General features: G+C 45.3%; 1 protein-coding gene across 2 annotated transcripts in view; it reads left to right on the top strand.

Moving 5' to 3' along the window:
• ATF6 (activating transcription factor 6) overlaps positions 1-24,551 on the top strand; it is an 84,240-nt gene extending 59,689 nt beyond the window's left edge. For both annotated transcript variants that reach the window (XM_064454721.1, XM_064454720.1), the window contains exons 15-16: positions 4,100-4,184; positions 21,859-24,551. In XM_064454721.1, the coding sequence (XP_064310791.1) occupies positions 4,100-4,184; positions 21,859-22,067 (294 nt within the window). In that variant the 3' untranslated portion in view covers positions 22,068-24,551. The remainder of the gene's footprint in view (positions 1-4,099; positions 4,185-21,858) is intronic.
• Positions 24,552-24,708: the final 157 nt, after the last annotated feature.

The following is a 24,708-nucleotide window of genomic DNA, read 5'->3' as shown; positions in this document are numbered from 1 at the left end:
TAGGGTAATTATGAAACTTTGCAAGTTAGGACAGATTGTCAGAGGGACACTCCTGCATGTAGAAGATAAAGATTATTAGGGAGATGGATAAATTTCCCTAATACCAGATTTTTTAAAAATGGCTCTCTGTAGTAGACGCGGGCAGTATCCAACTTCCAGAAAATCTGTGCGTCTTGCACATTAGGTCCTGGTAGCAATTTGAATTTACAGCTGACTGGATTTTATGTCTATCTTCTCCAAAGTTGGTGTTGAAACACTGAGGAGTTGTGCAGAGCGTGTTTGGGTACACAAATGCAAATGGAAATTACTTCACTGTCTCACTAACTGTCGTGGGAGCTGAAGGCTCTGGGTCTTCCTTCTCACACTGTTCAAACCGCTCCAGTAAAACAGAGGAGTATCAGGTGAATTGATACATGAACATACAACTTTGCTGTGTAGTTTCGGGAGATGTTTCAGAGTCTGCAAACTAAGAGTCAATGTTAATGTCTTGGGTAGCAGAGCGGCTTCATCAGAAATGGTTCCCTGTGCAACTTGTTTCAGATCCAGTGAGTTGATCTTGTCAGGTTGTATTTGGAGGGGTTGCTGGTAACAGTGCCTGTATGATAGGTATCAAAGTTTTTATTGTATCAGTTTCTGTCTCTAACAGGATTTTTGTGTGGCTGAGCAGGATATGTCAGGCCTGCCATGATTTGTGTAAAATAAGTTCACTTCATTAGGTTAGACTGAATTATAATATTGGCATTTTATATATCTGTCTTCCTTCTTATGTTCCTTTGACTTTGAGTGACTGTAATTGTGATCTAGAAAACAATGCTCCTTTTGTTTCTCTGAGTCAGGGAAAGAAGGCTTTCTGGGTGGGATTCATTTAATACAGCTTCAGGTGTTTGGATGTTGGTTGACAGGTCTGAACTAGACCTCATGATAGTCACTGGAGAGCAGCAGGCTTCTCTGGAGCTCCTGTCATCTCCAATGCTATCTTAGTGTAGAGCAAAATACCTGCTGCAGTTGGCCACTTCAGTTAACTGATCTACCAGAAAGATCTAAGCCAGAATTATGAGGAAGGAGAGCAGATAGTGGTGAACTGTTCATTTCTTCTTCACACCTCTTGAAACATCATTCACAGAAGTCTAAAATCAGTTGCGATTAAATCTAACTCCTGGGGTTTTTTAAAAAAAAAGGCTTCTAGGTGAGGCAGAACTAAGGAAGGTTAATCTTACATCTCATTTTCAGTGCATGGTTTAGACTTAAGCATTGTTTTCCAGTAGATCAGTTTGGTGGAATCTGAACCTGCCCAGCAGTATTGATACATAGCTCGGCTGCATGTAGTCAAGGAAATGAAATTTTTTAACTGCAGAGTCAGTCTGAGCCAAGTCTTTGAATTTAACCATGATGGAGGAGACGCAGAGCTTGTAAAGGCCAAGTCTGCGGCATTTACACTGCCTCTGCAGTTACCATAGGACTCTTATGAGAAGTCGGTACTGCCAGTGTCTGTCCTGTGAACTGCAATAAGACAATCATAGGATCATTGAAATGGGTAGAGAAAACCTCTGGTGTCCTAGCCCAACCTTCTCCTTCAAGGGGAACTGCTGCAGACAGTAGATAAGGGCAGCCATGGCTTTGTATACCTGGGTCTTGGAAACCTCCAGGATCCCCTAGCACTCTGCTGACCTGTTCCAGGATTGCACCACCCTTGGGTGAAAAACTGTTTCTGAATGTCCAGCCTGAACCTCCCATGGTGCAGCCAAGAAGGTAATGATACAGGAAGTATCTGAGGAATTTTTCTTATTGTGTTGCTATCCAGAAATTTGGCATTTCTGTCATGACACTGCTGTTTATTTCTATAGAGGTACTCTGATTGTAAAGTCTTTGTGATAGTTCTTACAACATTTTATACATACAGTAAATAAAGGTGCCATTATAAGCAAAACTAAGCCAGCATCAATTAATGTACCAATCTTTGGATATGTTAGCAAAAAATAGTAGTTGCTTGTAACGATTTACAGGTGATCATCTATACAGTACTTGTGTTTTGCTATGTAATGATGTTGTGGACTCTCAGAAGAATTGTAAAAGAAAAAAACCAGGGTAAATATTTTCTTAAGCTGTGTTAAAAATAGTCGTCAAATCATGACAAGGACATTGTATAAAATGTGGTTTTAATGGGCATCTTATCTTTGGCCTGTTCTCTTGGGAACACTGAATTTCAAGAACCGTTTTTCTGTAAAGTTCATTGTCTTACTAAGTGTTGTCTTAATGTCAGTAGTTCAAAAGTGAAATGGGAATTACATATGTAGTCTGAGAATTATACCAGAGTGGTTTTATAATTTTGGTACCAAGATGGTTTTAATTACAGTCATTTATTGAAGTAATGTTTTTTTTTCATGGTCGGTCATTTGGGTTTTGGGGGAATTTTTTTTGTGGGATAAAAAAGAGACCGATATTTCCGCAATGTATCTACAGAATATCTTAGTATATTTGGCACCCAACTTTGTGTGTAACTCAGTTCCCTGTATCTTAGACACAACAATGTAGTGTTTAGATATTAAAATGGGGAAAATACAATTACCCTGACATTAAGAAGTTAACACCCATGTCCTGAAAGAAGTCTAATTCAGTCTGCCAAAAAGATAACCTTGTCAAAAAGCATAGAGTATTTGTGTATCTGTTCTTACCCTTAACCAGGGAGCGGAAGAGCTGCTTGAAAAGTTTCTGAGTGCCGGCTTTGTAAAATATCGTGGGAGTTTTACAAAGGGGAGAGCGTGAAATGAGATGAGTGCATCAAACTTGTTTCCACTTTTTAAGTGTGAAGATAGATGTCTGGGTCTTGAAAAGTGAAAGGCAGATGTTTGGATCTGGTTTTAGGACAGTTGCAAAAACTTCTGAACTAGTGGGTCTCCATGTGTGTGACATGGTGGCACCTGCTGGCTTTTGTTGTTCTCAGAGGCAGTGGGGGCGAATTTGGCATTTCGGGGACTGGGAGAGGGGCAAACACAGGGGCTGGGAAGGTAAGCCTTTCCATTAATTCTTTAGGGCCTGTAAAAGATACTTAGTGACTGGCAGGTTTTTGTTTCACTTAGAGCCTGAGTTGGAAATTTAAACTCAATTTTTTAATTCTATAAACACAGTCTTTTGCTCCTAATTACTAAAAGAGAGAAAATATACTTCCCTGACAATGCCCACTGTGTATTGAGATGGTGCAGTGAATCAACCTTCTGTCAGGGAAGCTAAGCTTTGAAAGGCATGGGAAGCTTCCCTTGGCCTTAGTGGTCTTTCTTTGGTCCATCAAGATTGGCATAGTACCACAGTATGGGAGATGCCTGGACTGGCACTTTATATTCTGTTACCTCTGTTGATAAGGGAGGAACCATATTTTCCCAGGCTGCATGTTGAGCAGTTTGAGTTCAGCAACAGCAAAAAAACTGAAGTGAGGCTGCATTTTTCCTGGCAGGTCAGGTCCATGTCCAGAGCATCTGCTGCAGATGCAGGTTCCACTGCTAAAACCCGGGGTAGTTAGTTTGAACACTGCTGTCTTATAGAAGCACCTGGCTGCCTCACAGTTGAGATAAGCTACTAAAGCACAGCTTTGCCATCAAACTTCCCTGGTAGGTTCAGTTGCAGAGCTCATATTTCACACCCCATCACAACCCTGACTGTTACAGTCCTACTGCAAGAGGCATGCGGTGTAGAGCTTGTCATAGTTATAACAAGATGACATTTATATGTAAAGCAGACAGCACTGCAAGTGAAGGCTCCAATTCAGGAAAGCCCTTAACCACATGTTTAAATATCACTGAAGTCAAGTTAGATTACTTTAATCATATACATGAGTGCTCTGTTGAACGAGGGCCTAGTAGTAGTTTCGATCTCTTTCCACATGATCAAGGCTTTTTCCTATTCTGCTGCATGTGATAGGGATTTCTTCACGGGTACCCAGCATGAGCAATTGCTGTGACTTTTGGAAGACTCCCTCAGCAATTTGAATTTGTTAAGCTGCTGTAAATAGTTTTATGTGGAATGCCTGTAAGACAGAATGGAAAGGAATTTTCCCAGCTCTGAACTTCCAGGGTGGATTTAACACATCTATTCCCCTGTTTTCCAGGACCACCTGTTATTGCCAGCCACCACACATAACAAGACCAGAAGGCCAAAGATGTCTATAGTGTTGCCAGCTGTAAATATCAATGGTAAGTCCAAAAGATGAAAAAGAGTGATAGGAGAATAATTTCAGAGAGATCTCCCTGACTTGTATGTGGAAACCAAACTTAAGACCAAATGTCTGTCATTGAAAAAGAAGTCAGACTGGTCATTACTGGGCCTTAGTTGCCAAGATCCCCGCTGGAGCTGGGATGCTGGCAAATTACCAGTGCCTGGTCACCAAGACTGTGACGAGATGCTCCATGACTTCGCCAGCAGTTCCGCAGAATCTCATTCTACCTTCTTCAAGGATAGGGGTAGTGTCATCCAGTCCCAGTGATTTGTACACAACTGATTAAGAGTTACTTGAATGCGATCTAGCATCTCTAACTTGGTGGCTACAGAGAACCCATCAAGTGTGGAGACCGTCCTCATCCTCTCATTTGGGTTCCTCCTACACAGCTTAGCAGGACAAATTCCTTGTCCTTACTGGTCTGTTAGGATGCTGACTGCCTTCCATCAGCTTCCTCAGCTGTTTACCACTCTGTTACACAACACTCAGTGTGAGTGGGACCTCTCAGCACTGCATGGTCAAGATTAATAATAATCATGTTACAGTGCTGCAGGACAGCAGAGAAAGCAGCTTTGCACTAGGGGCACAGGCTTATTAGCAAAAGAAATGTTCTTGATCTGCATTTTAGTCCCACATGAGAGACAGGACATGAACTGTATGAATATAATTAATTTGTATGGTGAGGAACTGCCAAGTCAGGACATGTTTGGGGCACAGGGTCACTGTCACAGTCATCAAACACATCGTGAACTCTGTAACAGTATAAACTTTACTTTCTGAGTATCTGTGCACATAATATTTCATGAAAACTTATGTGTTTTACAGTACAAGTAAATCATAAACACAAATGTTTTTGTTAAATTCAAGCAAGCTGAAAACATCTGATGATGTGAATTTCCATGAACTAAGAAAAAAAAAAAAAAGAGTTCAGGCTGTCAGCATTTTGGTAATTACATTTTCCTGTGCAGTACAGTAAGTCAAGTGTGATACTCTATAACCAGCTATCTTAGGGAAATTTGTATGAGAAGTATGACAATTATTTTTGGCATTTATCTGCCTGAAACTCCTTTTGCATGTCCATTACAAAAATCCTTTTCTGGCTGAGCTGAATTATCATGTGCAAATGGGCACTTTATCACTTGAAGAACAAACGCTACTTCTAAATTAAAAAGTATTTCTTCTTAACAAGTCTTGTTTTACTTGAAATAACTTTTTAGTTGTTGGAGTGAACATAATTTGGAAAATACACATCAGAATCCAGTGACAAATCTTATCCTTATTAATAATGAAACATTGTGAAATTATAGTTACTTGAGTTCTTTGGGATTTTTCTTCAGAACATCAGCATAATCCAGGAAATAAAAAAATGTCCAGGGATTTGGGCAGATATGTTGAAACAGATGAGACACAAGGATAGCATTAAGTAAACAACGGCATCAAACACTGCTTCCTTTGTGACATTCAGCCAGGTATTAGGAAAAAAATTACAAGATACACAAGAGCCAGTAGGTAAACTTGGCTTGATTTTTAATTTGATTATTAGTAGATTACCTGGAGGAGACGATTCCCTAAAAAGTTCTGCCTGGGGAAGAGCCCATTTCTCTCCTTTGAGAACATTGCTCCTCCACCCTACTCTGCCTCCGCAGGGACTGAGCACGTCCTGAACAAGCATCTGGAAGTTAGCTGATGACAAAGCTTGCCTCCCAGCTGTCTGCTGTTCTTTTAAGCCTACCTTAATTCTTTGTCCACCTGCAGCAAGTTGGCTGCTAGAAGAGGATGGGTCTCTCTGGGAGGAATTGGCAAAACATTCAGTGAAAGAATTTGTCCCCTCCTGCCTTTTCTCATGCCTCAGCCAGATCTCTGTGGAAGAAGGGGAAAACTTTTCCACTGCCACTTACTTGCCCTTCGTTTTTGCTGCCACAACCCTGGCAGAGGAGATGAAGGGAATGCAAATGAAGTGGCATTTGCTTTGAAACTTTTTCGGAACTTCACCAGTTGCTTTCTTCTCCAGGATCTTTATTTGTCTGTGTACTAAAGTTTACTCGTGACACTGTTTCCAAACACGAAACAGCTTACAGTTCAGTTGAGAACCCTTTGAACTGCTTGGACAGTCTTTTCCCAGCAGGACTGTCATCCTTTTCTGATTGCACTTTGCTTGAGTGCCTTCTGAGCTCTGGTAGAGACTCTACCTTTAGCTGGCTCAAGCTGTTCCTACTAGTGGCTACAGGGACAGAGAACAGGGTACGGACAACGGTTAGGAAGTATAATGAGTTGTCAGTTCCTGTCCTACATGACTCTGTGTGGAGGTTAATGACGTGGTTCTGCGAGATTGGTCTGGCAGTTTTCACCAGTGTACAAAGCAGAATCAAGTTTCCAGTTTGAAGAGTTTTTCTTGGAGGGAAGAGTTGGGGTAAGTCTGGCCAGTGGCAGTCCTAGTGCTTTGCAGTTAATGGCAAATCTCAACAGACAATTTTTTAGTAGACGGGTGTGCGTATGTGCACATATGTGTGTTCAATAATATGGAAATTTAAGAGAAGAGTATTGTACAAAGCAGTAACAGTATGTTATTCGTTTTTATCATAAAAACTTGATAAAAACTATTCAGTTGTTATATGTTGGAAAAGAGTAAAAATGGCAGTTACCTTGTAACTTTCTCCTATGTGCTCCTTCTTCTGGTCACCCTGCATCGCCCATGCGCCTCTGAGCGTGAGGATAAGGCAGCGAAACCCCCACTGAGGGCGTCTGTGCAGGCACACAGAAATATGTTTAAATATTTAAATATGTTTAATATTTTAACATATGTTAAATAATTTTAAGTATTTTTTTTTAAGAAAGTATAGTAACTTGTTACATGTTGATCCATGTTAATCCTCCCCCTCTTACCCTTTTTTCCTTCTTGCCCACCCTGTTCCAAGCCCCCTTCCAAGTTCACTGGGCCACCTCCCCAGTTCACAGCCAGTACTCGCTGTCAGCTCCTCCGTTCCTGCCTCCCCAGATGCCCTTGCAGCCCTTTACCTTTCTCCCATTTCCCTGCTGGCGGCTGTCCCTCAGTACACCTCTCCCCTGCAGCCAGCCATCCCCGCAGTTTGACCTGTCTCTGCCCAACGATAAAGCCCCAGCATTTCTGGATATAAGTATTACAGAAAATCTGCCTGGTGGTACCTGAGGACCTTAGGGTTGGTAAGCCTGGAGGGAAAAAGAACAGAACTGGGTAGTCCTAGTCTCACTGTACATGGTTTTGGGGGCACCACTGGTGTGCCTTTACTGAGAAATTATTCCAAGCAGAAATATCTTTCAGTTTCTCATGGGAATGAAAGCCAATTGCAATTTATAGTTAAACTCCAGCTTTTGTTTTTAAGCAAGTCATGTTTGCTATGCTGGATTGCAGCTATTATTTTAGAAATGTAACTATGCACTTGAGACCAGTTAAGTCTCCAGTAGATTTCGTTCCTAAATTTGCTTTTATTGTAATTCAGTCTTCTTGGCTCATTACACCAGTTCCAAATCAACATATAGGCGGTGCCTTTCTTGAAGTTTAAATGAAAACATCTGCCATTAGTCTCCTATTTACTTAACTGCTGTAAAAAATGCAGTGGGTTATAACATCGATCTTTGGATCAAAACAATCTATAGAGTACAGTATAGCTAAGCCAGTCTTCCTACCCCAAGCACAAGTCTTTTGTCTCTGCAGGATGCCTGCAGCTCTGCAGCGCAGCACACACCATCAGTAGTCTTCTCCTTGCAGCACACATAAGTGAGAACATATGTACAGTCATTCAGTATAGGAGATAGCATTCAATGTTTAGCCCCAGAAGCCACTGTCATTAATGCGTTTCTCCCTAGGATTAGGTTAGATGCTCCCACAGCTTGCACTTTCTCTTGGTAGGAGCAGCTGTAAACGTCTGTGCAGGTGTGTACTCACCATGAGTGCTGGTGATCTTAGCAGCAGCACAAATCTGCAAAAGGCTTTTTTAGTTCTTAGGATCCCTGTGCAGAACAGTTCCCCATACGTGAAAGTCCTTCCATCATTTGCTCTCCCTAAATTGAAGGTTGGTGTCTGCACTCTCAGCCAAACAAAAATGAGACACCTGCTGGGAAAGTCACTGGTAAGAGCACGGCCCATTTTCTTGGAATTGGCAGCCATGACAGAGAGTTTTGAATTTTATCCAAATATTCTGGATAGGTCCTTAGTCTAATGTCACACAATGGGACTTGCCTTCAGTCTGCCTCTGAGATAGTTGTTTGTGTGCCTGACTCTCTATAACTTGCATGCTCTTGGTTCTTCAGGAACCCTGTTCTCTTAAGGGTTGGTTTTTTTCATGAAACACAACAGCAAGATAGTCTCCTAAAGGCAGAAATTTGTTGTGAACAGGATGGTGAGTTTTGCAAAGTCCATGTGCTCTGTAGTGCTGGCCAGCTTCTGATCACTGAAACTTCCCTCAGCCTTCCTTCCTAGCATCCATCATCATACCAATGTAACAGACTTCAGAAGTGCTTTGAAATAATACACATTCTAATTAAAATGATCAATAACAAATCTAGTGGTAAGGCTTTTTGATCAAAACTGGAGGGATTTCTGCCATCAAGCAGCATGATTATTTGCATGCAGCTACACTTTCAACAGACAGCTGCGTGCAAAAGCCACTCACAGATGCCCAAGGCTGGTAGCAAAAACTGCCTGTGAAAAATCCATAAGGCAAGCAGAACCCACACAGGCTTAGAAGAAAAATAAAAACAAAAGCTCTTTGGGAAGTGACAATGTTCTGTAAGTTCCCATGTCATGGGGTTGAATAAATAAAGTCTCCAGCTTCCTCTGCCTTTCAGGGTCAAGCAAACAAAAGATGCTATTTCGTCTTTCAGAGCAAGAAGCAGAATTCCCAGTCAGTCATTGAATGAGGAAGGTCTAAAACAACACATACCACTTACTGCAGCTGACATCCCTAAAGGTTGCTGCTTAACATTTTGGGTAGCCTTCTCTCTCATTTTGAATAGCTTCAGAACAGCTTCCAGGAGACTAATGGCCCCAGCTATCTCTAGCTGTCATTGGTTCATTCTTCTCTTCATGTTAGAAGCCAAATCATAGTCCCTGTGGCTCCCTCCCACAGCTGCTGTCCTTGGCCGCACACTGAGAAGCTCATGCCACATTAGTAGGTACAGAAGACTCTCTCTTGGCTACACAAGCATGATCTGTAGAGCTACTTCTCTCATTGTTTCTGCTTTTATCTCTGGATTTAGCAGAAATTGCTGAGAACTCAGCACAGCCTTACAAGCTATAGAATATGAGCATAAGGCTCTGCAAGTTGTGTATGTTGGATTACAATCTATCTGTGAGATGAGAGAGGGTGGCTGCTAAGGTTTTTTAAGGTCACTGAGAATCCTTCAAGCATCAAGACCTCTAAACCAGGATGTAGGAAAATATATCTGAGAATGTCTCCATGCTGTAAGTCTACAAGCCATTTAGAAAATGCCACCCTTCTGCTTCCTGAACTGCCATTTGAGGTATAAAAGTAGTTTGGTGAAGCCTGATGAGGGAAAAATCAGAGCCACAGCTAGCGCTCAGACCTCACTGCAAAAGCAGATTACTGAGCCTGGACTGAGATACAGGAAGGGTCTGCTATCTCCTGTGTGCAGTTGTGGACAAGCAGCATGTTGCATTACTGTGGTTCTGTTGTAATTAGGATGGTTTGCTGATGTGACAGATGTACTTCAGCTCTTGTGCTCATGTAAAGCTATCCTGTAGAGGTCAGGATGGAAACTGTGGCAGAACAGATTTTGTCAAGGAATTTTACCCATAGAATTTAGTCATGTTGCTATTCTCACTCTTTTTCTCTTTTCAAAGTGATATAAAAGCACAGTTTATCAAAACCCCCTATATATATATGGGGGGTTTTGATATATAACCCCAAATAACGCCCCAAACTTCCCTACATTTCTTTGAACCATCAAAATTGATCATTGCCTAGATTCAGCATTAAATAGAAGTTTTCAACAGATTTAGTTGTCTTTGGGAGATTTTGCTCTTCCCAACCATTGTCTGTTGATATATGTTGTCTTTGACAGGAAGGAGAAGATTAAATTATTTTAAAAAGTATTAAAGCAATCATTCAAGTATCTGTGCACAAAAGAATGGAATCTGTGTCACTTGAGTTCATGTTTATTTAGTTAGACAGGAAACGAACAAGAAATGAAATCATAAAGGCTTATTCCCCAGTGACCTTTCATAACGAGCTGTTTACCTAAATTGCTAAATGAGTAACCTATTTTTATGTATTCAAAAGAACAGGAAGATGATTTCAGAGGATCTTCTGTGCTTTTTTAGCCCTTTGTTAATACGAAAAAGAGTATCTCTTGGGTTTGTGTGATAGAGCAGGCCAAGCCCCAGTGTGACTGGTCTTCCCTGTATAGACAGGATAAATGCCACAGATGGCATTTTCTTGGGAGCACACTGTTCACGAAGGGGGTAGAGAATGACTCATAAATTAATTGGACTTCATAGTATTTCCAACACCAGTGTTGAGTTATTACACCAGATTGTTTTTTCCATATAAAAGGCACACTTATATAAAACCCACAAAGTAGAAGAAAAAAGAAACCCATGACATTAGCTGCCAGTGTGGATGCCAGTATGGAGTTGCAGAAGGAGCCAAATTCCGAGTCCACATCTCACTGCAGAGACCCTATCTTTTAGATGTTCATTAACCCTGGATGCTGATACTGCCATGTAGGTAGGCTCTCCCATCAAGCTTCACAGAGAGCACTGTGCTGAGAGCTGAGCTGCAAAGCAAAGAGAAAATTTTCATCCCCATCTGTGAGATTACCATCGCCATCTCAGCTACATTGAACTGCGTTTGTGCAGCACGTCGTAATTCTAGCCTCAAGCCCAGCTGATCTGCCTTAATACATTTTCAAGTGTTGTAAATTCAAGATTACATAATTCCTCTTAGTGTTAAATTATAGGTGGAAAACACAGTTTTATGTTTGTGATACACAGGCCAACTCTGATTACTGGTAGCTCTTTATTTCTACAGTGATCTAAAACATAATTATCCATAATGAGCTCACCCTGTAACAACATAAAAAACTGCAACAGAGCTGGTAGAGGAGGTTCACATTTATGAGTTCTGTCTTGAGAACATCACTGGAGTAAACCTAGAGATTAGTAAAAACACAGCAGTCCAAGACAGTCTTTTTCAGTGTTTGGACTGTAGTCTCTAAGGACTGCTGCCAGCGGGGCCAGGAGGCCTTTGCCGCCTTCTCACATCCCAGGTCTAGTCCTCCATGCTGCAGTTTTCCTCACCATCTTCATACAGTCCACCTTACCTCTGGCTCTTCCTGGTGTGATTCCTGGGTGTCACCCAGGCTTGATTCTTTGTAGCAGAGTTGCTGTAGGAAAGCATTTGAAAAAGTACATCCTGAGCATCTGAAGAACATTTTCAATTTCAGTCATCCACCACTTCATTGTAAATCATCTGCCCCCATCCAGTCTTATTTTGCAGCAGCCCCAAGTGTAAAGGCCATGGCATATCCCAGTGCAGCACAAATGCCTTCTGGGTGAATGTGAAATTCATGATCATGAATCAATCAGAAATGATTGCCAGCCCAAGCTGCCCCTCACCATGAGAAAGGAGACACCTCTGTTTCAGGGTAGGATTCATACATTAAAGCTGTCTGTCTCCTGTTGCTGTAGCTGGGAAACAGAAATCTCTGAAATGGAGGTCTCACTTTTATTAGTGTGCCATGTTCAGATAGGCACTCTGCAGCATGTGTATGTGATTATTTTTTAATTAACTGGCAAATGTATTGAATCAGAGAAGCTCGTGTGCAGGAAAGTGCTCACCCCACACAGACAGAAGCTTCACAGAGATGGTGTTAAAAATACGCTTCTGTGAGCAAGAGCTGATCACAGTATCTAAATAAATGAGGTAATTTTATGTATCCAAGTGAGACAGGTGGAAAATTCAGCTCACTCTTTGGATACCATCCAACCTATAAAGACATTTCAACTGTAAGTGAATACAGGCTCGCACCAGCCTTCACTCTTAAAACAGTGAGACACTAACACTAGGATACAAATGATAATGGGTGATAGAGAAGGTGCATGTCAATGAAAAAGTGACACTGCCTCTTGAAAAAAAATGAAGTAAATTTTGTCAGTAAGTGCATACAAATTAAAATAGTGAAGTACATACTGCAGTTTAAAGGTAAGGGCTAAATAAGAATAGGAAAACATTAAAAGAAAAACCAGTAGGGTAAAATGCTGGCAAATGGTATGAAGATTGATTAAAGATTAAAAGCTCAGTGCAAAAGTCTTTAAAAGGACCCTAAAAATCCAACAGGCTTAAGTAACACATTAAAGTAAATTCATAGAAGTAAGAAGATATCTTTTAAACAATAGACATCGTAGCCAAATGAGGGGATAGAAAAAAGCACGATTTCTGGCAGAATAAATGTCAAACCATAAGAAGTCAAGCCAGAAAAAGATATTGAGGAACAGTGTGCCTGAGGCATAAAAAAATAATAAGAGCATTTTTGAGAGGACGCCTGCCAGGGAATCTCTAGTGCCTGCAGAGGACCAAGGTGTGAACGAGCACTTAAAGTTGAAGTCAGCACTGTTGAAGAAAAGAGCAACAAGTTCTTGTGCTGGTGTTAACCGCTGAGGCTATATAATTGTCAAGAGAAGGGCAAGTGACAAATGAGGCAAACTTTTTTAAAATGGCCTCAGGAACTGTAAAAAATCAAGTCTCACTTTTGCACAAGCTGGCTGAATCTGTGAGAGTTGAGCATGCCTGGGGACATACAATAGATTGGGAAGAGCTAGCAAAGCTTCTGCAGAGGGAAGTCCTACCTTAGAACTCCATCACAGGCCTCAGAGGGATAGCAAGCATGAGGATGAGGGTGGTGTCTTCAGCACAAAAACATACCTGAGTGTTCAAGAAACATGGGGAAAAGTAGTTCTTCAGAAACTGCTAAAAGAAAGCAAGTTTTTGTGAGGCAAGACAGGAGGCTTAGTTGTGGATTGGCGTCTCCCTGAAAGGTATAAATGAAAGGTGGAAACAGATGGTCACATTTTGCAATGAAGGCGATGTTACCAGTAGACTCCCACGCAGGTCTGTGCTGGGGTTAGTGCCCTGCATCTCCAGACACAGGTTGGAAGATCTTGGGAAGGAGTGAAATTCTGTTCAGCAGGTGAAACTTGGTGTGAAAAATGCAAAAGAATTTACATGGGAAAAGTGTTGCTGACCAAACATGCAGTAGCAGATAACCAAGCTGTTACTGCTCAGAGGCACCACTGCATGTCCTTCCCCAAGTGTCAGCTTAGACAAGGAAGAAAAGCAATGTAATTTTTAGAGAGGGGGTAGAAAACAAAGCATGAACCATTTTTAGAGCCTTGCTGAATCTCCGTCTTCAATACTATGCATTTTTGGTCATAGATATTTATAGATATATAAAACAATGAAAGATGCAGGAGAAGAAGCAACAGGAATGAAGATTAAGCGTAACAGCTTCCCTACCACAGTGACTATTGAATTTGACAGCGGTGGCTGAGGGAAGGGTTGTAGCAGAACCTGAAGAACCACGAACGGTGTAGATAAGGTGTCTGGGAAGCATTTACTTAATAATTTCATTTATCGCCAAAAGTACATGCTTGCCCTGACTTTTGCTTCTGCTGCTGGTCACTGTTAGAGGCAGAAGCACAGGTTGGATGGGACTTTGCTGCCAGAACTGTGCTCTCCTGCCTGTGCAGAGCAGTCATCCTTAGGCAATATCAAGGCTAGCAAAGGAGAGTGGCCAGTCCACCAGCACAGCAGGAAAGGAGGAGCTTGCTAGCATTTAAAACCAAAGGTAGCATTGGGCCAGAAGGTTTTCCAGCTCTAACAGCATCTGTAGGATGCTAGACCCATGGCAGTGACCAAAGGGAACATGCCCGTGCCTCCTGGTCCCTCCCTGCTGCACACAGAAGGAGCAGTCCCCTGCATGCTGCCCTGGGACAAGCCCTCCACCCCTTGTTCTTCAAAGAAGCCTCTACTGGCATGCCTTTTTAGGCTACTCTCCTGTGTACAGTTTTTTGTCTTATAAGTGGGTATGTCTGCATTTGCAGGCTGTGTGGGGAGTTTGTGATACTTTTTGTGCCTCCCAAGCAGGCATGGGATGGTTCTGCCTAGCAGAGTTGCTCTCTCTTCAGCCTCTGTCCTTCACTCCCAAGAGAGCTGTCTGTGTAGCAGAGCTGCTTTGCCCCTTGTCTTTGTTTTTTCTTCTTTTCTTTTTTCCCTTGTCATTAGCATTTCCACAGCTGGTTAGGTTTCAAATATGGCTCCCCTGCAGCAAAGGTACCCTGCCAACAACACAAATATGCACAGCCAGTGCTGTCAAAAATGTCTCAGTATTTCTGAAAAATACTCTACCTGAGGGAGCTTCAAATGATGTGCTTGGGAGTGTCAACACTGGTGATTCTGATCTTGAGATGGCCATTGGCTCCCTCTCCAAAATGAGCAATCAAGGTAGCTCCACACTGGACCCTCTCCTCTGTAGCTCATGCTCTTTCTCTTAGAGGGAAGTGACTGCGCAGCATGAAAGAAGATTGGAAGGGGAGGTGGGAGATCAGGTGGGAAATGGTCACTGGGAAGAGCCAATTTTCCTTCCCTCTCCCTGAGACCTCCCAGTCTGGACCAGGTACTGCAAAGCACATTTGGCACACATCTGCCACTGGACCACATTGCCCAGAGGCGATGGCCTTTTCCAAAAATCACATAGTGGTGTAAGCTAAGGGCACTTTGTGCTCTTCATCCACAGCCTGTGTTGATCTCTCCTGTGGCTCCCTTATTTACTTAGGAGGTCACAGAGAGCTTATTTCCTCGATTTTTCTTGCTTACCCCTATGCCTCTATATATCTTCCCCTTTAATAGCCCCTGGCACCAATGCTCCAACAGCTTAGACATGGGAAGAGACCCTGTCTCCTTGCTGTCAGCTTGTGGCTCATCAAAGTGATTTTGACTATGTGGATCCAGTGTTTCTGACCATGGCCCCTGTTCCTGTATGCATACAGACCCAGAAGCTTGGCTCACTGTTTGAGAGATGCTAGGAGACCTTGAGAACTGAAATGCCCAGGATCTCACTTAACCTGTGTCAGGGACTGAGGACAGCTAAGTCCACAGAGGTGAGACTATTGCAACTGGTTTGTTTGGAAATAGTTCCAAGCAGGAATTTGCTTTTAAAAAGATAAGTTATTTGGGTCACAGTATAACTTCCCTTGCCTCAAATAATCCTGTCTAACAAGCAAATCTGTAAATGTTTTAGGAACCCTGCTGCATTGTTGCAGTGAGGGTATTTTTAGTCTTTGTAGCTGTTACAGTACCACTGCTTCATTTATATACTTATTTGGTAGTGTATACCAGCCCTTCAGATGGAAACATTGTCCAGATGTGCTGGGTAGGACAGTCAGGGCTGCTCAGTGGTGAAGAGATGGAAGATTGCAGCGGAGAAGGCCCCCTGAATTATGTCTGGGGACAGCTGCAGCCTTTCAACAGGCCAGCCCCAGGTGCAGCTGGTGCCCTCATCTTCTTCTGAAGCTTGCACTTTCTGAACTCTGTGCTGCCCTAGACATAAGCTCTGTTTTGGGGCAGGGCTTTATGCATTTTGTTATGAATTGTTTGGGTAGTTCAGTGCTAAATAATTATTTAAACCAAACTTCAGCATCGTCAGCTTGGCACAGCTAGCACAAAGCAACCAGATACTGCCACACATCCAGTGGCTCTTTGAAGGCTGCCTAGGTTGCTGCCGGTGTGATAGATGGGGCTGCAGATGGGGCTCTAAGTGTAAATTAACACTGACACTGGCTGTCTTTGGAATCTGGTGTGGCAAAGCAAGCTTTCTCATTAGAAGGAAATGTGGAAAATATAAGGGGCATGAGTAGCTGTTCAGCAAAGATGGTTTTAAAAGAGCTGGTGGTTTTGCATCACCATATTCAGAGATAATTGCCTGGCACCTAACTTTGACATCAACTAAACTGGTTTCAGGGATAGCAGATTCACTCTATGCTGTTGTCCATGAGGAGGGGATGATTCTCTAGCCTTGTTGACAAAGGCAGGTAGTTAAAGTAAAGATGGGGCAAGTGATTTCCCTCCCTGTATCTTACCAGCAGAAGCAAGGATATGTAGACCAGAGCTATGTGGTCAACACTAACTTAACTGTATATTCAGTGAGCACAGCGTGGGAGTAGAGCTGGGCAGGTTCTGACCACTTTTACAAGTCACCTTCTAAGAAACCAGACAGTAGGTACATGGGTTATCTACTGCAAAGGCAGTTGGGACCTTAGAGAAAAGTCTTAGGACTGCAGGATGTCAAATCAGTGGCCCAGGCCCTGAATTATACAGTATTGGTCTCACAGAGTATTTTTTGGGTAGTCTGCTGTGGTACTGCCAGGGGTAAGGCAAAATTCATAGTCAATCTGGTAGAAGAAGGCTTGTATCAATGTACCTAAGGCATAAGCACATCTTCAGAAAGCTGCAAAGCTCTTCCATGGTGGTTTGTTTTAGCCTTGAAACACTTCACAAGGTCAGGCGGTATTTCAGGGGAGCTCTGTTGCACCCTCTCTGCAAATCATGCAGTTTTCAAGACAAGCATTTTCCTGCAGCAGAGCTTTGTGGGGAGCGTGCATGTAAGTGGGAAAGGGTAAACTACCAGCTTAACTTGTTCCTGTCCTATGACTGCATCCATAGGGCCAAACAGCCCACTGACGTGTATAGAGTTTGAGTCTAGAGAGACAGTTCACATCATCATTTGTTCTGACTTAGTGCAGAACAGACTCTTAAGATTTTCATTGCCCGCCTCTCAAGCCCTCTGCCTGTCTTCTGCCTTTTTCTAAGACAGTATCTCTTACAGAAGTAGATGCTTGATCGATCTCAAAGATGGACATTTGAACATTCAACTGATTGATATGTGTCAGTACTACTGAGAGGAGAAGGAGGACTTTGGCGTTATGGTCTTTCTAATAAACCAGTTTTGAAAATCTAATACTTCAAATATGAAGACAATCTTCCATCATCTTCGGTAATTTGTAACAGTAGTTATTACCCTCAGCCTTATTTGCTAAACGTTTTTGGTTTGGACTGCTGGGTTCAGCTTTCATCAGTTGGGTCTTGCAACATGTTTGTTTTTAAGAGGAGCTGCTGTAAGCCTTAGAGAGCAACACTGGGGAATTAGATTTCTGTTCCCTAGACCAAGCTCATGCTGGTAATTCGGTACAGTCTGCGAAAGCCAGCAAGCCTCTTCAAGAAGGAGCAGTCAGAGAGCAGCAATGCTTGGCACAGTTACCTTTTCTGTTAATTTGAAATAGTCTGTCATCTGAAGCACAGCTTTTAAACCTGTTAACAAATAATTAAGTGCAACACAGCCTTTTGGCCTGGGAAGGATAGCTGCTTAAGCCTGAGGCCATATGAATAGCAGTGTGCTCTGAACTTCAAAGAGGAGCAATAAATCTATTTATAAATCCAGACACCTCTACAGGAGATCTGTTCTTGTGTTTTTACTTATGTAATCCCACAAAACATCAGTCATAGGTAATTCAACACAATAAACTTTAGAAATAATTTAATGTCACTGTTGCTCTGGGCTAATAAGCATCCCCGTGTAACATAGGTTGGCAGCTCTGACCTTCCAGCCGACAAACCAGCAGCAGCAGCATGCAGAAACTTTGAGCTGTTGGTCCTCCCTTCACAGACACCCCTTCCCATGTCTGCCACCCTGCAGAGGGCTGTGAGGTGCAGTGGGTGCGTGCTCAGGCAGTGCAGTACATGGCTGACTTGGGCCTTGAGAGAAAGCGCTGGTTACATACACTGACCCTGCCAGACATCAGCCATATGCAGCTGCCAAGCTCAGCACTCATCATGGCCTCTCTAGAAAACGCACCTTGTGCTCCATTAGTGTCTCACAGATGTTGGTACTGCTGGACGACCCCATGGAAGGGGAAGGAAGGAAAGCCTGACCAGGGTATTTTTAAGAGATGTGATGCAGGAATCACAACGCAAAATTGTTGGCCTGTTCTGTGTATGATGTCAGACCACGGAGTCCCGTGGAGAACCCACAGCTCGACTCCAGGTATTGCCCACTCACTGACAACAGATTAGGAATAGCACAGCTGGACCTGTCCGACTGCATAGCTGTTGGATGTAAACTGACCGTCAAGCAAACATGGCACAGCAGTGTTCTCACGGCCATCTGAGCCGTGGGGCCTGGCTTGTATGCTGCCCTACCCTGCAACAAACATCAGCTCAAACCTCACTGAAAGGGCTTTGCCCAAGTTGCCCTGCTTTGTCTTCGTCATGAGCGAAGAGCAGACAGAGAGCCATCACAACTCAACTGATGTATGTTGGCTTCTTTGTGGACCTGGGCTCTGTAATGATCGGTTGCACTCTACCCTGAGGGGTGTCAGTCATGAATAGGCACCTGCAGCTCACAGAAGGGCAGGGCTAGAGGGACCACTGGCAACTGCGAGTGCCTGTGCCGGTGTGGAGTGAGGGTCAGGTACCCTGGGTCTTGTCTGACAGGCGGTCATCCAGCCTTTCCATAAAAACTGCCAGTCACAAAGACCCTCTGGTCTCCCAAGGTAGCTTCAGCCAGGGTTTAAATTTCATTATTGTTAGAAACTCGGTCAAAGATAAATCTGTTTCTCTTGAAATCGATCTGATCATTTCTAGTCCTGTCATGCTGTTGGCTTATGCATAGTAATCCTCTGCAGTCCTCAAGCTTTTTCTGCAGTGCTTCTGCCCAGCCCCATTTTGTTCTCGTGTTTTCCAATTCTCTTGAGCGTTGTACTTTGTTCTGGCCTTGGTTGAAATGCATCCTGAAGATTTTGGACAGCTTCTCTCTTTTATCGAAACTGCAGTCTAATCCAGTACTCCAAGGTGGTTGAAATCTCTCCAGTCTAAACTGGATTCCAGAAATCTTGTAAGTATGCTCTCTATTCCTTATCCAGATCATGAAACAGTTTAATGGCACGGAGCTCAGGACGGAGCCATGTGGAATCATTTTTGCAGTCCCTGCCCCTTTGACAGTTAAGCTAGTCTTTCCAACATCGTGCTGTGCCGGCCACATTCAGGTCACGTTTGCCTGTTGTTTTGCTGAGAGCATCACATGGGCTGATGCAGAGCACCAGCCCCTCCACCCTCTGCGCTGAGGTGGGCCTGCAGGGCTCTCTGATGGTGGCCAGGCATCCAGGGGCTGGCACGGCTTTCAGACTGCTCATTTGAACAGAGCTGGTCCAGGCACCGAGCAGCATCACCCAGCAGCAACTGCTGTCTCTGTGGAAAATCCCACCTCCTCTTCTATGTCATTTCGATGCTAACAGTAATGAGAAAGGCTGCTAGAAATGTCTGTAGTGGGAATTGAGCCATTCCTGCTACTGTCGTCATCCCTGTCAGGTGAGACCCTTTGCAGAGGCTTTCTACAGCAGTTCTTCATCGGCAGTGCCTTCTACCCAAAAGGGGAAAGAATCAGATACCTGTCTTTAAACCCAACTGTCACTCCTGTGCTAATTCACATGCTCAGGGCAGGATTCAGGCACTTCACAAATGTCTGAGTTGGGTGTGAGTCCCATCCATGCCTGCTGGCCAGAGAGGCTCGTTGTGAGCATGATTCCTCCCAGCTATCTATCTCAGCTGTGGTGGCCTTAGAAGACACAGTACCTCTTGCACAGGATAGCAGAGCTGTGGCTTGCTTAATCGTGATCCACGTGGCCTCCCGTGGGGGGAGCCTGTCAGCACTGGGAGAAGCAGGATCCTGGCTGGCCTAGATGGGCTGATCTGGTTCCCATGCTCCCTGCTGCCACCCACACAGAGCAGCTCCCTCCCTCGCATGGGCTGCTTTCTGGGATTGCCGGTCTCTATGTTGTGCAATGCCAGGGAACCTAATGATACATCGCTGTGCTGGCCACTGTGGGCAGAGGCAGGAAAGCCTTCCTGCCATACCGAGAATTTTTCCTGTCCCTGCCTACTGTCCCATCCCACCTCACCCACTTGTTGCTTTGGAGCACATTTTGTCACATAGCTGGGGTCCTGTCAAGCTGTCGTCTGCAATGTGAGAGCTGAGGAGCTGCTTTTTCAGCTTGCTGTGTCACAGGGAGCTGGTCCATTCCTGTTTTCTCTCCAGCCCAAAGGCCAGGCTCTTACTCCCACCAGCATCTCATTGTGCCCGCAGCCGCCCTGTGTAGCCCCCATCCTGAGCAGCACCACCAGCCCAGTCCCGTCCGCCATCTGGTCCTGAGCTTGTTGGGTGACAACCAAGAGCACATCCAAAGGATGAGAGGAGGGGAGGCCTGTAGCGATGGTCTCTAAAAGGGTCCCAACTGGGGACACAGCACCCGAAGCTATGGCAAGTCTTTATCAGCAGCACCGCGGCCGGGAGGGATGAAGCACTTCTTGGGGTATTTGAATCAGAGGCACACACAGCTGCTGCTCGCCTCAGTCACTTGGTGGCACATACAGAGCTTTTTCCATTTCATTTCTGCAGGTGGGAGCTTTGACTTTCCTTGCAGGCTCTCAGCCCTTGTAGCAAGGGTTTGCTCCTGCTTTTCATTATTACATGAGATGTACTTGATCTAATGGCTTCTACAGGTGGCGTGGGGTACAAGAGGGTCCGGTCGTGGTTGTCAGCTGTCATCCAGAGTCAGAGTTAATCCAGGAAAACAGTAAAAATTAGTAATGTATATTGCATTCCTCCAATCCATACGCTTTCCATTAGGTGATCTTCCATCCTTCTTAGCAGAGAAAGAAAACCCTGCCCGTGGCAGTCAGTGTTTCTGACTCTGAAAGGCAAGGATTGGTCGTGCCTGGAAATCCGATCTCGTCTCTCACATTCCTGGACACACTGTCTATGCAGGGAACAGTCTCCCACCTTTAAATCCAGGCAGCAGATGCTGGCCATGTGCACAGCCTCTGCCTGCAAGCCCAGGACCTTCTGCGGCAGCAGACGTGCCCGGCCTGGGGCCACGCAGGGGTGGTGCAGTCTGGCGTGCCCTTGCACAGGAGTCCCGTGTGCTGGCCTGGGTCTCCCCGTGTCCGGAGGCCTCTTAAGGGTAATGGCCTTGTCCAACATCACACCACAACATCATGCAAATACGACAGCAGGTCAGCATGGTAATGAGGTGCAGTTAATTGTTTCGAGAGACAGCTTTTTGACTTTTTTTATTAATAATCTGGTGACGAAATTCCTTTAGCTTCTCATTGTCAAGAGGGTTACAGTATTCTTAAACCAATAAAAAGTTAAACATTCAGCTTTCTTAAATAAGCCCTATCTTCAATCACCCCTGCACTTTAGTGGCTCAAGAACAACAATTCAGTAATAAATGTTATACAAGGCAAACGCCATTGGTAATTATGTACAGATGAAGAAGTGGAAAAGATTTATATTAATTTCTAGGTGTGACTGCACATGCTAAGCGTGGCCTGGGCCCTTTGAGGTGTCACAAGCAGGCTGGGGCTGGCTCTGTGAGATGGAACTCCATGTGTGGAGCTGCAAAAAGGAAGGGATTCCCTGCTCCAGCTCCTGCTCCAGAAAAAAAGGGTGCAGAAAGCTCTGCTTTTGGTGCCATTAGGTCACTAGCTTGCAGGGCTAACTGACGACTTTTTTTTTTTTTTTTTTTTTAATTACTTTTGCAGAGAATGTGATCAATGGGCAGGACTACGAGGTGATGATGCAGATCGATTGCGAAGTGATGGACACCAGGATCCTCCACATCAAAAGTTCATCTGTCCCTCCTTACCTCCGAGAGCAGCGCAGAAATCACACCAACACTTTCTACAGTGCGTCTCCCTCCGTCCCAGAGACACCCCATGCCCTGAGGGCTATTGTCAAATCCCTGCAGTAGCTCCTGCGGCATAGCTGCACGGCCTTTGCACCCAGCATGCAGCAGGTCCTGCTGCCAGACTGAGCCCTTTCGCTGGCGGGTCCTCAGGGCTCCTGGCACATCGGCACAGCAAGAGCAGTCCCCACTTAGCCCATTCCTGTGCCTGACCCTATGTAATGGCTGCATCATGCCCAGGGATTATAGAGCTCAGCTGGCCCCTCGCCAGGGGCAAGCCCAGGGGACCGATGCAGTGTGCCATGTCCGGTAGCAGGGGTGCGGTTGATGCACACTGCTGCAGTCCTGGTGTCAGCATCAGCAGCTGGTGCCTGGGGCTGGCACCTGAGGGGCACAGGCCACCTTTGCTACTTATGCACTGTCCAGAATTGTGGGGTTTGGGTTTGTTTGGGGTTTTTTTTTTTGTGGTGGTTTTTTTGTTTTGTTTGGGTTCTTTTTGGGTTTTTGAGGTGTTTTTTTTTTCATCCCTGTTAAACTGGCTCTTGAGGTGGGGTGCTGAGTTCTGGGGTCCTGCCCAGAGATACTGCTGGGGAGGCCCATGCTTGAGATCAGGCTCCCCTCCTCCCTGCCCAGTGCATTCGTGCAGCAGGTGGAAGCAGTATCTGTCTCCCAGCTACAGGTGCAGGGAGAGCCACAGCTCTGCACCCATGCCAGGCCTGCCACCCCAGCCCAGACCCTGCACCCCAGGAGCAGGAACATCCCTCCTCTGCCAGCATGGCTGTGCTGGTCCTGGTGGGACAGCCCTGCTCCTTGTCAATCCCATGCACGTCCACACACCTGCCCCGAATCCCTGCCCGTGCAGCCTCCTTGATGGGAAGCAGTGGGCTGCTGCCCAGGGTTGCAGCAGTGCCGTGGGGCAGCCCAGCCCCAGCCACCCAGCAGGGTTCTGGGAACCCACACTTCGAGCCAAAGCACTACAAACAGAACGACCCCCACTGCCACAAAGCATGGCCTGGCTCCTAGGGGTCACCCTGCCAGGGGAGTCTGTGGGTTGGATGCCGCAAGCAGGGCGCCCGGGTGCTACGGCACCTAGGCTGCCCTCCCAGGCAGTGTACACACACACGCACATGCACACGCACCTATGAATACACACACACCCACACCCCTGCGTGGACTATCCCACACACTGTTGCTGCTGCTGTCTTCCCCAGCCCACGCAGCCACATGGCAAAAGGCTGGGGCTTGGTCCAAGAGTGATGATGTAAGTGTAGGACATGCATTTCTAAAGATTGTACTGCTGTTCTTCCTGCCCTCCCCCGCTTTTTTTGGTTTGGGTTTCCCCCCCCACCCCCCCGTTTTTTCTTTGTGGGTTTTTTGGTGGGGTTTTTTTGTGATATTTAATGCTTTATACAGCAAATGATCTACAAAGCAGCACTGGCCCTGCTGGGGCAGAAGAGCTGCTTCAGTTCAGTGGGCCACAGACACAGCACCTTCCTCCTGAAACACGAACACACGCGCACACTCACACGCCCCTCTCTGCCTTGCCAGCACTGACAGCAATCCCGTCATGCAGCAGGGGAGCGTGCCATTTGCCCCCAAGCACTGAGCTACCAGACACGGCTCTTGCTGCAGTCTGCTGCTGTTACAAAGCCCACTGCAGAGCTCTATTAACTGGTCCCAAGTTTGTCAGCCAAGCCCTGGGCCAGAGCTGGGCCAAGGGGCTCCAGTGCACGGTGCACTGCGGTGCTCAGCTGGGATGAGATGCCAGCAGAGTATCAGCCTTTTGTAATGACTTCAGCATGTTGCTTTTTTTTTTTCCCTTTGCAGTTAGCACAGAAGATGCTGGGCTTCGGTTTGCCAGCCAACTGCCTTTCCTTCATTGTCTGAACCGCTGACTGATGTGGGTTTTTTATTATTATTATTATTGTTATTATTATTTTTGTGTGTGGCTGTTAGGAAATAAAGGTTGATCCTGCAGCAAGACAAACAGCTTGGGGAGGCAAGGAGGAGGAGGGTGAGGAGCAATACACCCCTGTGAAGTATGTGCCTTGCCAACACTATGGAAAAGCTTTGCCCTTTGCCACGTAGTCAGTGCGAGCTGCACAGGCCCCCCGTCCCCTCGGCGCTCGCGCTGCTGGGAAGCAGCCGGGCTCGGCAAGGGGTTTGGCTGCGCTCCTTGCACCAGTTCTGTTTTCCTGGCCCTGGCCCCACCTGACTGTGGGCCAGCTCACACAATAGTCAAAAATAAAAACCCCAGCAGTGCCCCAGCCAGAGGCACGAAGCTCTCCCACAGCCCCAGGCAGGGGTGGCTGGCTGCTCTGGGGGAAACATTTGGTGCTGGGGAGCTGGGAGGGGACCCAGCAGTGGTGGCTGAGCTTGGCACAGCCCAGCACATTGGAAAGGGCTGGTGCTGGGGGCTCAGGGACTGCTGTGGCACCCCATCCTCAGCCAGCACCCACAGGCTCCAGCTGTGGAGAGCACCTCTCATCCTGTGTAGTTTTGTTATCTATGTCCTTAGCACTGAAGGCAATAAAATGGTTCTTTTATTTATTATTTATCATTTCGCTTGTTAATACTATTTTACTTGAGCAGTTGACTAGAAGGCCAGCACTGTCTCTTGGGCTGCAGCATGCCTCTGCTTGGTACAGCGTTGGCACTGCCCAAGGCACATGCACCAGACCCCACCGCTCCTGGGCAGGGGACACCC

Source organism: Phalacrocorax carbo, chromosome 6, assembly GCF_963921805.1.
Source record: "Phalacrocorax carbo chromosome 6, bPhaCar2.1, whole genome shotgun sequence".
Classification (NCBI taxonomy): domain Eukaryota; kingdom Metazoa; phylum Chordata; class Aves; order Suliformes; family Phalacrocoracidae; genus Phalacrocorax; species Phalacrocorax carbo.
This window is presented reverse-complemented; position numbering and strand designations above follow the sequence as displayed.